This window comes from Seriola aureovittata, chromosome 21, assembly GCF_021018895.1.
Source record: "Seriola aureovittata isolate HTS-2021-v1 ecotype China chromosome 21, ASM2101889v1, whole genome shotgun sequence".
Classification (NCBI taxonomy): domain Eukaryota; kingdom Metazoa; phylum Chordata; class Actinopteri; order Carangiformes; family Carangidae; genus Seriola; species Seriola aureovittata.
The window spans coordinates 21,365,349-21,380,687 of record NC_079384.1 but is presented as its reverse complement, the minus strand read 5'-3'; the positions used below and the strand labels follow the sequence as shown (position 1 = coordinate 21,380,687).

Sequence of the window (15,339 nt, the reverse complement as noted above, 5' to 3'; positions counted from 1 at the left end):
ATAAGTGCCTCATTTGATGTAAATAAATGCTTGATCGTTTCTAAAGAAATGACTCCTCTGAATTCATATATTATATGCACACTATCTGCTGATAGAAGAACTTTACAAATCAAAGAGCAGCTAAACTAATTTATTTGAGGGTGTGTTACTCCATTTGTGGTGTGTTATTACCATTGTAAAATTATGTGCACTGAAGTAAAACAAGACTGCCTAACATCTTTTATTTAGATTGAAACTATGTTTTTACAAAGAAGCAAAACGTACTGGTGTATTCCTCTCAACCGTAAAGGACCGTAGTCAGCGCGGTACATGTTGCAGGCATTCTGGAGGGAGTACACATTGAGGCAGAGCGGCTCCAACCCAGGACGTCTGCTTGATTTGTGTAATCTGAAGCACCTGTGAGGGGCTCATATACTGTGCTAGACTGAACTGTTACAGATTAGACTGAACTTGCACTGAGTGAAGCTCAGTGTCTCAGTGTGCTGCATGGTCCTCATCTATAGTTGATTTTAATTCACCTATTAAGAGGGTTTCTGTTGAACCTAAACAGTCAGATTGGGGACCTGATTTAATTTCAGTAATAAGAGGTGCAGCTTTAAAATCTGAAGTTTGTTGAGGTCCAAGAAAAACCAGCACACTGCAAAACCGAGGGTCAGAGAACGAAGGCCATGAAAGTTCACCATTTGATCATTAGACCACAATGATCTATATTATTAATTCACTGGAGGAAAACATTGTCACTGAGGACTTAAAGAAACCACCAGAAGAAACTGAAAAATAAAACAACTATAGGAGGGACACCTCACTGCTGGATACAGAACCATCTATCTCTAGATATAGTGACTACTATATCAAACTGCAAATCATGAGCTGAGCTTGGGGAGGGGTCTCAGACGTGATCCAGACCAATGTCTTGATGCTTTGAAAAATATCTATTAATATAACCTAACTGGCACACAGCAAACCCGTGGTGCTTGGGGCCCTCGGGGTCTGAGGGTCCAGAGCATTTGCCTGCTCTTACCCAGAGATTGAGAGAGAAAAAAACAGGACACAAGATGAATCCCCAAGTCTCTGTTTATTACTGACCACAAACACATGACCTTCATGTCACCAGTCACTGACCAACACCAGCTGCATTTGATGTGTAGAGGCTCTCTTCACACATTCTGCATCAACATCTAAATACAAATGATCTGAAACATTTCAAACACTTATAAAATATGTTTTCTGAAACAAAACAAAGAAAATCAAATTCACTATCAATAGCTTTGATTATCAGCCAAACATGATTGTTACTGTGTCCAAACTGTTCTTCAGTTTGAATGGAAGAGATGTTTCAGTGCAGCACAGCCCACTTTACATGTTCTCTTCATTTAACCCTTGATGGGTGTGCTGACCGTCCACATGTCGAAGGCTACTTTGATGAAAATGCTGCACGGACAAAGCATCCTTCAAAATTAAAGATATGTAGAGAAAATAAATGTACATTTTTCACAAAGGATGGACAAGGAGTGACATTATTCTTCATATTTATGAAGCAACTGCAGTTGATTCCACACAATGAACTTTTAGACATTTCAGGCTTCAATGCTTCAGTTCACTTCTTTAACCACTTTACAACAATTTACACAGAAGGAGCACAAGGATGCCACAGATCACAAAGGCTCCACCTCTTCACTCATCAAGGAAAAGCTGTGTTCCTTTCATTACTTCATGGTCAGACAGCAACAAATCACTACATCCAATGGAATCCATACATTGAGTTTTTAACATTCTGAATGTTCATATACTGGGAGGAATCACACTTTCAGTCATGTTACAAATATCACCAAATGTTGAGTCATGGTCTTACAGCTCCAGATGTGCTCATCTTATTTCATGGTGAAAGTACAGTTCACAGCCATGCTGCACAAACAGCATTACAGCTTATTATGACTTAGGTCTTCATTTTTGTCATGTCTGAGATCTGTAGCAGTCACTCTTTTGACAGAAAGCCGTCCTGACTGTGATGGAAACATGAGCATTTAATAATCACGAAGATTGATGAAAGTTTAAGTTCTGTAGATCAAGACCTAATGACATTTGATGACTATACTTTCAAAATATAATCGGTGTTGCAGGATCTCCTGAACAGATTAATAAAGAGTGAAAAGCTTTGTTGTAGGTGAAGGAGATGTTAGGACAGTGGTGGTGACAGGGCTGAGCTCTCAGTACAGTGATGGTACTGTGTCACAGCAATAGAAGCTCCAGTGTGGGGAATAACCTGGTGCTGTTGCACTGGAAAAACATCTCTTTAAGATGACATTACACCTATTACACGCTGAGGTTTCACAAATGACCACTAGAGGGTGACAGAAGGCTGTATATACACACACACACAAACACATACACTGAGGAGAGGGGAAGGCTGGAGAGTCATGCTGGAGGGGTGGAGGCTCGATCACTCGTCGAGTCGTCCCTCCAGGATGCTCTCAAATGAGAACGGGACGAACTTGAACCCTTGGCCCGTGTAAAACTTGTTCTGGAACTCCACCCTGAAAGAAAAAGGTGCAACAGGAACAAATTAGAGGTCAGGTTTAATAAGTATAGTAACAATGAAAAACCCCAATTATTTAACCCCCAATTTTTATAGGTTCTGTAAACAAGATTAGCATAATAATATAGCAGCAAGCAACTATTTTCTATGTAAAGATATAGTGTAGTCATGGTGTCCTGAGCAGAGAACTAAGTTACACCTCCTCTGTGTGTTTTGCAATGTAAGTGCACGTACGTGTGCATGTTAGTGCATGTGAGTACCTGCTGTTAAATGTTTGCTGTTACGCTTATTTTGAATGAAATGTTGCTATCGCTAGCCGGCTAACTGTCAGCATTGTTGTGGTGCATATCACGGCAATGCTAGCATGGGCTAATGGTTGTGGCAGAATCTTCGTTGGCTTTCATGTTCACAGAGTAACTTTATTCAGATGTGTTTCTTGTGAGCTTAGTGGACACTTTGACTGGGCTTCTTAACACCTTGCTTAACACCAGATGCTGGTGTTCTAGTGCAACATCTAGTGGCAGTGACGATCGTCTACAGAACCTTTAAGTGCTTATTACTGATTATTATTTTTGTCAGTGTGACTGAAAAATATTAATTTTCAAGCTGAAACACTGTCTGTTTAATGACTGCGACTGGACAGTGAGCCTTGGTGACGCTTTCAAACATGCCCAGAAACCTGTGTTTATCTGATATTATCCTCACATTGGTCGACATATTTGACCTTAATCTTTCCCCCAGCAAATATACAACAAACAAGCAACAAACTAAATTAAAGACTAAAGGCATCAGTATGTTTCAAACAAACAAAGACACTATACACTGCACTGCTGTTGCCTCAAAACCCCTCGTGGGGCCCCCAATAATGTGTGCTGTTGCTAGTGAATACGGACTGAATGTGTGGTGTTTATGGGACATCTGTAAATTGAAGCGTCTGCCAGTAGCCTGCATGTAGGGGGGTTCTTCGATGGACTTCTTTGTATGGGGCCATTTTGAGACCCACTATGGCTGAATAAAGGCCACCAGTTTCGAGTAACGGCGGTGTCGTTATCCTTACTCCATAAGAACGCCAGAGAGCAAACATAACACCCACCTGATGGAGTGTGTGTGTGTCGGATGATTATGAGTATGCAGGGTTAGAATTTTCTCTTTTGTCATTCTTCATATAACTTCTCTTTTGGATAACAGAGTGCAACACCATGAATATCTGTGAGGAGAGACTGTGTGGACTGCTGTCTCTCTGCTCTCTGTGATGGTGCATCATCATTACCTGCAGTTAGAGGAAACAGGTGTGTGTTTCAATGAAGCTTCATATAAACTAGTTTGAAACATACTGAACCCTTATGAGTTTACAGCCATGTTAGCATCTGTGTCAGGCTGCACAGCTGATTGTAAAGAAAACCAAACTGCAGGAGCGATAAAAGCAGCTAATGTTTACCATGATCTCCATCTTTGTTTACCGTATGGTGCTATATTAGCATGCTAACCACTGCTTATTAGCAGTAAACACAGAGCACAAGTGGAGCTGATGGGATCATTATTAGTTTTGCAGGTATCTGGTCATAAACCAAAGCACTGGACAAAATGAAATCTTGACCTGATGATGGCAGTAGTCGTTATTGTTCATCCTGAGGGAACATGAATGTCTGCACCACATTTCATGACAATTCATCCATTAGTTAATAGATATTAACAATATTTCATGCAGCATCAAACTGGTGGACAAACCAAGATCTTTGGAACTATTTTTCACAGTGTATCTGTCTGGGTAGATAAGCAGATATAGTAGTGCTTTTCTAGTCTTACCAACCACGCAAGGTTCTTTACACTGCAGGTCACATTCACCCATTCACAGAAGTATTTGATCACACACTGATGGTGCATCATTTGGGGTTCAGTATTTTGCCCTGGGACACTTCAACACACGGACTGGAGGAGCTGGGAATCGAACCACCGACCTTCCGATTAGCAGACAACCCACTGTGCCTCCTGAGCCTCTAACCCCTCTTTTCTAATCAGGTAATTTCACCATTCTGTCCTACTTCAAAATTCCTTTGACTTTCCCAGTCCAATCACAGATGACACATGACAGGAACACACCAGCAGATGGCCTGAAAGTCCACTAGTAACCAGGAGTTGGCCAGCTGGCATGTTTAACCTGAAGACTTAAGTGCAGTGTTGCACTCTTAGTGATAGTAATCTCATTCTCATGAGGGAGAAAACAACCAAGATCATAAAGTTAATTTGGCTCCTATGTGTTTAAGGCAGGGCACATTCCATTAAAGTAAAATCCTCCCTCACAACAGTGAGTTATTCTCTGCCCAGCCATTTGAAATATCTGATGAAAACATGAAAAATATAGATGATAAAAAATATCTTGTCAGCACTACATAACAGCAGCTGTCAGATTTGTGATTTTAATAAAACATCAGCCATGATTGTTAGAGGACTGAACAAAGTGGACTAATTCTACAGATGCTTTTGTGTCAACATCAAAAATTCTGATCATTCTGTACTGGTTCATCACAGCAAACACATGAGTGTTGTTTCCATGGGTTTCCAATGGGATGAGTCTGATGGTTACACTGCCCATACAGGAATTTGAACATACTCTGTTCAGCAAGACTATGTACTATACTATACTATATTATATTATTATAAATGAATGTGTCACTTTCTAGTTATGTGCCCTCAATAAAGGGTTTATAGGGGTTTATAGGGGTTTATAGGGGTTTATAGGGGTTATAGTGGCTAAAGTTTAAATGATGTACTAAAACTCAATTAATCTGTTATAAGCATTAATAAGAATAACATCTAGTTTGCCTGGTTGCCAATCCCATCAACTGATTTGGACCATTTGACCAAAATTTATCAGACTCATTAATATGTATAACTGCAGACTTGATGGATTAAAACCCATTTTAATTACTTTTTAGGTTTAATGGTGTTTATAACTGGAGCTCTGATTGAAACCTTTAATGAATGTGTTATATAAGGTCCCGTATAGTATAAAGGCAGATGTCCATGTGTTGTTTGATTATAGATCAGGTCTAGCTTCTATATTAATACTGTGAAAGTATCAAGGGCTCAGTCCACAGAGAAATGCACACAGCCTGTATTCAGAAACTGAGCCTTAAAACCAGCCGTCAGGACTTCTGGAGCTTTGTGATGTCACAACAAAGCAGTCACCGCCCTCAGCCATGCCCCAAGCCCCGCCCACCTGGACCCACCATACAACCTTGCAGGATTTGGTTCTTCTGAGTGTTTCCCTGAAATCTACTATATTTTTATTGGATCACTCAGAACAGTCAGCCAATCAGAGGAAATGCCCAGAGCTTCCTCTCTTCTGATTGGCTCACTCACCTGTTGTTACTAGAGCTCCACAGAGAAACCTGAGAGAGGAGATGTAAAACTACATTGAGTTTTTGGTTCTTAAAACCACAAATTTATCTTAGAGATCGTAGATTATTAGGGTCAGCAGACCATGAGTGTTTATTTGTGGATTAGAAACTTGTCTAACTCCATTATTACCAAGAAGAAATGATAAACAGAAGCCAATGGGAGTTTTAAAATGTAAAAGGCTTAAAATGATCTAGTGGGTTTATTACAAAGTGGTAACAAAATATACCCTCATAAACCCACACCTGCTCTCTGAACCTGCTCTGGTTAAACCTCAGGTAAACTCTGTAGCTGCAGTAGAAGGTGTGACATTGAGGAAACCCAAGTGGAACTTTTTGATTTCCAAATACAGGAACCCACTCTGAACATTTCTGCTTTAACAACTCCCTGTTCTACAGTGAAAAGACCAGAGGCTGAGCAGTGAGCTAGCAGCAATCAGAGACTTTTTGAATCCCTTAACTGTAGCTTCTTGTTTAACATGTCAGACATTTGCACATGCAGAGATGACAGCAGCCTGTAGAAGTGAGCTGTGAAAGTCAGTGGATGGGACACTTAAGAGGAATACAGCCTTATGGTCTGTACAACCTCAGACTGCTGTGTGACCAAATATGGCTGCTGAGAGCCAGAGCAGTCTGTCAGTGACACCTCCTCTCATATCTCTACCAATAAAACTGGACCCTGATGTGCTGCCTGCTCATTCTGGAGAAGTAATGTTCATGTCATACTGAAAATGAACTTTTAAACTAATGTTTGATCGAGTGTTTTCCACAGGGAGATTAAACAGAGAATGGTAACAACACTTAAAAAAAAAAAAAAAAAATTCTTATTTTATAAGTAAGGTATTTCTGCAACAAACAACGACTGGAAAGAAAAAACATCTACAACAACCAGTGTGCTAAACACAACTGGTCCTGGGTGATGTGTGCTAGTTTAAAAACACAAGACCCTGAGACAGATTAAGTGAGTACCTAGAACAGCCACTAGACCGAAACCATTCACAGCATGACTGAGAGGAGGTCAAAGGTCATTCACATTGGACACCAGGGGCCTGTTTCGTTTTTTAATCCAAAAACATTAGACACCTTAGCCCGAGGCTGACTCAGGCCTAAGACCAGTGTTACCATGGTAACAATTGATGACACCTGCACTGACCAGTACCAACCAACAACAAGAAACAGAAAACATGGCTCATAATTTGTGGTTTGCTAACATTGTTATGGAGAGAGCAAAGAGGAGGGGAAGAGTTTTTAGAGACAGAGGCCATTTTTTTTCCAAACCAGATTTTTCTTTCCACTCTTCATTCACTCTTCAACTGTTGAATTCTTCCTAAAGAGAAACATTTTCTGCTGGGCTAATGCAGTTTCTCGGTCGGCCATTTTTTTTATTTAGAAAAAAATAATTTACCAAGAATTCATTTTTACCATAGTCTGACTTAAGATAATCAAGAACTAAACTGCTTTCTGTGTAAGGGATGAATTAAGACTCTACCTGAAGTGTGACTATTTGTACTATCTAAGACACAGTCAAAGTTTGTTTGTGAAACCGGCCCCAGAGACCATCTATAATCACTGGTTAGCACCTATGAGATGCTTTTAAAAGCTCTAAACACAAGGTCAAGGATCTTCAGAGGAAAAATCTAATCTTTTTTTGAATGTAGGCTAGTTATCATTCAAATAATTTACATAATCTGTTGGTTTAATGATATAAGGACTGAAAGGCCTTTTCACAGCAGGCATTTTGACGTGTCATAGTATATGGACTGGTTCATGTTTACTGGACTTTGAAGACATTTAAGGATTTCCAATGATGAATAACACACAATGATTTTTAAATAACAACTTTTTAAATTGAATATTTGAATGGGAGAAATTTGTAATAAAATTGTTTTAAAAAGAGTTAATTAAGATAACTAAATGAATTAACTAAGTTTGATATGAGCCAGTTTGATTCTGGACCAGATTGTAGGACAAACCTCGCCTTGTGATCCACCTGCAATAAAATGGCAGCACTGCTTATTCTGTCAGTGTTGTTATACACTAAAGCAACACTACGGCAAAATCTAAATTCACTAGCATTCACAGTTAGGATATAGTAATCCTCAAATCCTGACAACTGCTGACATCTTCATTTAGGAGGAAAAAACTAAGAGTGGATTTTTAGTTCCTGCTGGTTCCTGGCCTCAGCGAGAGAGGGGAGTGTCCAGGAATGTCTCCCGGCTGTGGCAAATATTTGGCCTGCCTGAGCTGTGAGAGGGCAACACTTAAAAAGAGGAAAGAAATGAGCGATCCTCTCCTCTGCTTCTCCACACAGCTGTAGAGGTGGAAAAAATGCTTGTACCTAACCCACACTACACTTGACTTACTCTGGTGTGTGTGTGTGTGTTTGTGCAGATAACTCATCAGCATGTGTGTGTGAAGAGTGGACTGCAGAGAAGAGGCTCCGGCTTGACTGCTGTTTACTTTGAACATTCCCATTCACTCACCTCTGTGAAAAATACTCCACTACTCTTTTTAACCTTAGCAGACACCTGTTGAGCCGACACGCTGCTGCTGTAATAACATACAGTAACACACACGAGAGCAGCACTAGGAGCTGCCTAGTACAATTACAGCCTCTCACTGCATTGACTCACGTTAGAAATGTTAATTGATAGAGTCACTTTGTGCTGCAGCACTGAGCTCCCTCCTGTGTGGCTCTTGCCTCAGTGGGTGTCCTTCATCTACAGCTCACTTTTTCACTCAGCGTTCATATCATGTCTAATTTAAATTCCATTTTAAAGCACCACAGCTTGACCAGCACTGGATTTTAGAAGCTGGTACCAATATCACATTTGAGCATTAAGGATAAACCTTGGAATTCGCTATGTTTTTCTTACTGTCAGCAACTCCAAAGAAAAAAAGTTCCAAAACCAGCTGGATGAATGTCATTCAAACAGGAGGCGATAGTGTGTTTGTTGGCGACTATTTTCAGTGGCGGATTAATCCTCTATAGTATTTTGGATTATACAACAGTTAGTTCCGACCAAAGAACTTGATTGGACGAGAGTCATTCCATGAGTGCTGATATAGAGTACAACAGCGCTGGGACTTTAAACTACATGTATCACTCCGCTTCACAGGTGTTCTATTAACCGTTAATTAGCGTCACATTAACAGCCGTTATCTCTCTTAGATTGTAACAAACTTTACAAAGATGAAAATATTTCCAGAAATAACATTTGAATGAAATGATGTGTGGTCGTCAGGAGAGGATGAAGGAAGAAGCCTGGATACTTCAGCACACACCTGAGGTAACGTGTAGACAGAGTAGCAAGCGAGTGTGCACTGTGCAGGTCAGGAAAATTTTTGTGTGTTGCTTAGCAACAGTCCAGTACCAGTCCAGTTGTGGAACTATTTGTGTTGGTGTAGCCAAATAAATGATGAAATAAACAAACAAATCATAATCTGTGGTTGCTTATCTAACTAATATGGCGTTCACAGAACTGTTGTATAAAAGCAACATCACACTGATGTTGTGATATTGTACTGAATATCAGCACGGCTGTGATTGTCTTCTGCGGCCTTTGACCGAATCACAGCCATGCTGATACTCAGTATAACATCACGATCTCGAGTGTGATATTGCTTAATTAAACCTTAGTGACAGGTGGGTGAACTTATGCTTGCTACAAACCAGCATGCACCGAAATCTCAGCTCCACACACACCCCACCACACTAATCCTCTAGAGAGTATTTTTGGATTAATCAGGAGTCAGGCACAACCAAGATGATGATGCCGAAGCAGCACACCCTGAGCTTCAAAAGCGCTAATCAGGCTACATCCATCTTTATATACTGTGGATGTGATTTGTTAACAATAACAAAAATATAGAATATCACCAGATCCTTAAAAATCAAATGACAACTACTGTTTACAGTGTTCAATCCCAGCAAACACTCATCCTCACATGGACGTGCACATTATGTTCATTTGATGTCAGCCTGCTCTGCTTCTCAGTGTTATTCAACTCACTCTTTGACCATCAATGCATTCATGACAGCCTCACTATTAGATGTCCCTGCTCTGATCAACTGTGGACATCAACAACATGGTCAACATCCAGATTTCTTTACCAGACCACTTCTGAGTGTCAATAAATGTTTATGACAGGCTCACTGGGTGTCTTGTCCAAACCACTTCTAAACATCAGCAAACATTCACAGTTGAGCCGCAATTTAAGACCAGAGCTAACCATCATAGTGGACCTTCATATTGTGAAGACCACCTCTTTTCAAACCTTTATCATGCGTGTCAATGGGATTTTTTAATTCAATATATATATACACATGTGTTCCATACGTAAACCTTCAATCAAAACATTACTTTTTTCACATTATCCAGCAACAGGTTACATTTTCAAAGATGTTTGTGTAATCCCACAGGTGTTTGCTATCATCAGGAAGTAGTGTGATTCCTTAAAAGTATTTTTCTTGATGTGGTGTTTGGCCTGGAGTCAGTTTTACCCAATCTACACTGAATGTGTCAATAAAACCTCTGGTTCACCTCAGCTGATTACACCTGCCTGGACAGCTTTTTTACAGTATGACCTCCAGTCTGGAACATAAGGCTGGCCCATGTGTGAAGCAGATAGGTATGACTATGCAACACAAATACAGTGTTGGAAGAACAGTCTGGACAAAAGACAGCTGTGCTGGTCTTTCAGAGGTGGTCAGATCACTTTCCACTGGTTTACAGGGAAGACAGACATACACAAGACCGACAGGCCGTTTCCACTTAAACCTACTTACAACAATCAGCCCTGAGAGCAGCAGTTAAGCATTAACAGCATACCTCTGTCCAATAAAAGCACACAAGATATTTCTCCCTGCATTTTGTCGATCTCAGAACCACGACACAAAGCTCTGTGTTATTGTCAGGAACCAAACCAGAGGGATTAAAGAAAATAAACATGTTGCTTTTGCTTCTTAAAGGAATAAATTGTAAAACAGAGATGCAGCAGGGTGCACTTGTTAATATCGACTCTAATTTCCCACAGATAAGACTGTAATAAGACTGAGACTGTATGTCACACAGCAAAAAGGCCGGTGAATAACATCCTTCCTTTGGTTCAACCCTAATATCTCAATTAATATTTTTAACCAGCACAGCTACAACTTCTGTAATACACAAAAGGTACACAAATACAGGAGCATTTTGTTGTCAAGATCAATACCAATATGAATTTGGAGCTGTAATAAGGACATGGTTGCCTAGCTTAGTGTAAACACTTGAAGCAGGGGAAAGAGCTAAGTTAAAAAATACGCCTGTCAATTAGTTAATTAACATGTCATATGTACGTACAAAAACAGAATTGTAAAAATGACAAGTTGTGGTTTCAGCGGGAGTTACATGCTGGATGTATCTTGTTCTGTCTTTCTAGGGGAACAGCAGCTGGATGCAGTGACTTCACAGTGAGGTGGTAGGTTTGACAGCCTGGCATTTAAGACTGAAATCAAAACCTTTGGTAACCGTTTATCTGAGGACCCACGTTATTGCCCGAGATTCTGCACTGAAGTGTTGGATGGATGTAAACACTGCTGCTTCCCAGTAAATACTACAAGATATGTAAATCAGTAAAATTTCAAATTAAGTTCATGTCCAGATTAAACAAATGAGTTCAGTGTTTTTAATCAGTGAGCTTTAGAAATGTTGGTGAGTGTATTTTTGAACTTGGACAGAGTCAGGCTACTTATTTCCCCCTGCTTCTCAGTCTGTATGCTAAGCTAGGCTAACCACATCCTGACTCCAAGCCTGTCAATAACACACAGACGTGAGATTAAAGGTGAAGTGAACAAATGTTTTGCGCAAAATGTCAAACTATTCCTTTAATCCTTTTATGTTTTATAAAATGAGAAGCTTTAAAGGGACAGTAGCTGTATTTTCTGATCATTACTATTCTATAAGAATTGTGATTCCAACCCATTTGTCATGAGTAAACTGTTACTCCAATACAAAAATAACAACTACAAACACATGTTAATATGCATCAGATTTGACATGTTATTACCTTCTGTTCATTAGGACCTAAGTGCAGTCATTTGAAAGTGGCCAGAAAATGATTCTTATGCATTTTGGTGACTTTCTGACCCTGATGCAGTTTTTCACTTTTTTTTTTTAACACTTTGCTCTGTGACGAGGTAAAACAGGAACTTTGGATGTTAAAGAGCTGATTCCTGATTCATTTTTAACATACTATCTGCACACCACTAGAGGTATAAGTGTGAAATAAAAAAATATCTTTTGTAACCACTCTCCCTCGTAGTATGTTGCTACTTTTTTAACATGGTTATAGACACCTATCTGACAGAGAAGCCCAGAGTGTGTGTGAAACAGTCCTTATGTGCTCATAAATCACTGGATGGATATAATTATGTACTCTGCGCTGAACGGGAGTTTTCCCTCTTGGGATACTGAACATTTACCATCCATCACTTTAACAGCAGCTCCTCCTCACAGTTCCCTACAAGCTCATAATACTCATCTATTTAAAATGCCCATTAATATGATTCATGATTACAGCCGTTTTCTCCAACACATTCTAATTACTTCTACTACCTGTTAATACATACACTTTTATTACATCAGAGTGGTAATCACCCTGTTCCAGGATATTCCATGACTTCCCTACATTGAGCTTCACACTGTTTGGCCTCCCTGTGTGTCAGTGTAGTTTGCAGTAGTGCAGGCTAGATCAGCAGGGTGGAGGTGGTGCTAGGAGGCGATGGATCTGGGGGGTGCGTGAGATTATCTGGAGGCCTGCGTGCTCACAGTTTGGTAAACCACTCTGGGTCAGGAATGTTTTATGTTGCTAACATTCCTCATGTACACGTAAAACTGAAGAAGTGCAACCCAGGCAGAGATACCCGGTTCAAGAGGTGAAGAACAGCTCACTGTGGCGTATGAGAGTCTATCATGCTCTGTCCATGTCAGCAGGCATGTAGGTTGTATGTGTGTGGGTATGTTATAATTGTGGGTCTAACCAGTGCAGACGCAGGGCGTGCAGGAAGGCTGACAGCCCCTCCATGATGAGCAGGATGGCGACCGTGAGCGTGGCGAAGGCTGCGAAGATGATGGACAGGCCGAAGAACCCGCCCCAGCTCCGGGAGGACAGACCCAGGTGCATCACCATGGTCCAGAGCACCTCTGACAGCTCTGCATACGCACAATGATAATAACATTATAGCATACCATAGATGGACTGCACTTATATAGTTGCTTTACATTCACTCTCATTCACCCTTTCACACACACACACACACACACACACACACACACACACACACACACACACACACACCATAACTGCCGACCCTCTTCCTCTTGAGCTACTGCCACTCAATAATAATAATAACAAACAATAATAAATAATAAAGATTATGCTAAAATAAACACATAAAGAATTTGATGTTCTGATGTATCTACTACATGTACTGCAGACAAATAGGGTCTTTATCTACAACCTCTTTAAATAACATTTTACAGATTATGTACATGCATGCCTGTGTGCATGGTGCATGTGCGTTTGTACTCACGTGCATGAGCCAGGCTGAGGGCCCAGAGGCGCAGGTAGGAGGCTGTGTTGGAGATGCATCCCAGACAGTACTCTATGGTATGGATGGCCTGGTGGACAGCTACGTCACCAAAGTCAAACTGTTGTGGAAAGTCACAATGGTTAGAACACAACACAGCATGGGTTCAGCAGCAAGGTTCTGTATGTAAGATCTCCTGTTTATCATCGATAAGCAGTGTAAAAACACAGAATAAGTGGTTTATAATGGACTATAATGTAGCAGATATCAGCGTGGATGGGTAGGAGTGGGGGGGGGTATTATAGTAGAACATTATCATGTGTTATCAACTATTTATAAATGTTTACAGTATCTACTGTTTATGAATGCTAAATAGTAAAGTTGCTGCTCATTGTATTGGGAGCAACTGACAAAAGTGAGAGGGAATGATTTCAGTACCTTGTTTATACTATTTTCACAGGACACATCTGGTGCACAGCAGTTTATGTATTCATCACACATTTTGTCAAACCTTTACTTAACCAGAAAAGTATCACTCAGTACTTTTACATAAATAAAAGAAACCAAGTTACTCAGAGAAATCAGGTTAAGCAAGTAATTGGACAGCATGGTTACTGCACATGCACTGTAGTAACCTTCTGTAAATCCATGTGTGCATGCAGTAAATCAAGCACATCGCAGGGGCCCAATGCCCTTTAATCTTGCTCAAGAGCACCTCAGTAGTGGCAGTGAGGAGCAAGTGTGACAAGGGGAAAGATTTAACTGACAACCTCAATGCTAAGAAGCCTTCAGGCCATCAATGCATCCATTGTGTCTCTTTTTTGGAACTACTTTTGCCTCCTCTGCTTTTAGAGACAAACACTGTATCTGTATTCTGCATGATACATAAACAGGAACATTATTGAGGTAGTAAAATTATCAAGTGTTGCATTTCCCTAAAGTCTCTGAACATATAACAAGAAGCAGAGGCCGAGCTCCAAAAACACTGGATCCGTTATTGGCATTATGCAACTCACTGGTGTCTCTCATTAGACCCTGCCCTGTAAACACTTTAGTATCTCACTTTACAAATAAATTTACTTCGATGACTAAGTACTGAATTACGGTTTTCAGTTTGGGTTTTACCCATTTACGATTAAATCTAAAACCAAATAAAGTGTGCATAAACTGAAGGGTTCTGACTACTTTCTGAAGCCACTGTGTGTGTGTTTTGTCTGAAAATATGTTTCAACATGCTTCAATTGTGTAAACATAAAAATGAAAGTATAACTTAAACATAACATGCTGACTGCAGAATGCAAGACAATAACAATACAAATTTCAGAATGTACACTCTGAAAGGTTTTAGAACATTATTTTACAGTTGTTAATGAAATGTACATAATTGAATGTCTCAGTTCTAAATTTTGACTCACCAATCAGCTGAAGTAAGTAGTAACACAGTTTGTTCCAACACTGTCTTTGTACAGAGAGAGGGTTTGTAAGAACTATTTGCATTAACTTTCACTGCTGCAGGAAAGCTTCGTCCCTGAAAAGGACTGTTTTCTATGACATTTTGGTGTCATAAAATTTTTCAAGGTTTTTCACTGGACTCCAGCTGTGAAAATGAAAACTGTAAAAAATTGGGTTGTCCTCAAACTTTTGACCGGTCGTGTATAATCTGTTAAAAAACACTTTATCTATTCAACTCTGAAAGAAGATTATCACCCAGCTCTGCTATTGAAAATGTGCCCAATAATAACATCTCTACTGTTCATATGGCATGAACAGTGGAAATGACTAGGAATGGAAATTCTCTTAATATCTTAATGAGTGCTTGCTTTGACCTTTGACCC

The 15,339-nt window shown here is 40.0% G+C and overlaps 1 protein-coding gene across 2 annotated transcripts in view; it reads right to left on the bottom strand.

Moving 5' to 3' along the window:
• Nucleotides 1-1,056: 1,056 nt before the first annotated feature.
• The window catches only part of atp6v0a1b (ATPase H+ transporting V0 subunit a1b), a 32,456-nt gene continuing 18,173 nt past the window's right edge, over nucleotides 1,057-15,339 (bottom strand). For both annotated transcript variants that reach the window (XM_056366141.1, XM_056366142.1), the window contains exons 20-22: nucleotides 13,508-13,625; nucleotides 12,956-13,127; nucleotides 1,057-2,534 (exon numbers count right to left, since the gene is read on the bottom strand). In XM_056366141.1, the coding sequence (XP_056222116.1) occupies nucleotides 2,441-2,534; nucleotides 12,956-13,127; nucleotides 13,508-13,625 (384 nt within the window). In that variant the 3' untranslated portion in view covers nucleotides 1,057-2,440. The remainder of the gene's footprint in view (nucleotides 2,535-12,955; nucleotides 13,128-13,507; nucleotides 13,626-15,339) is intronic.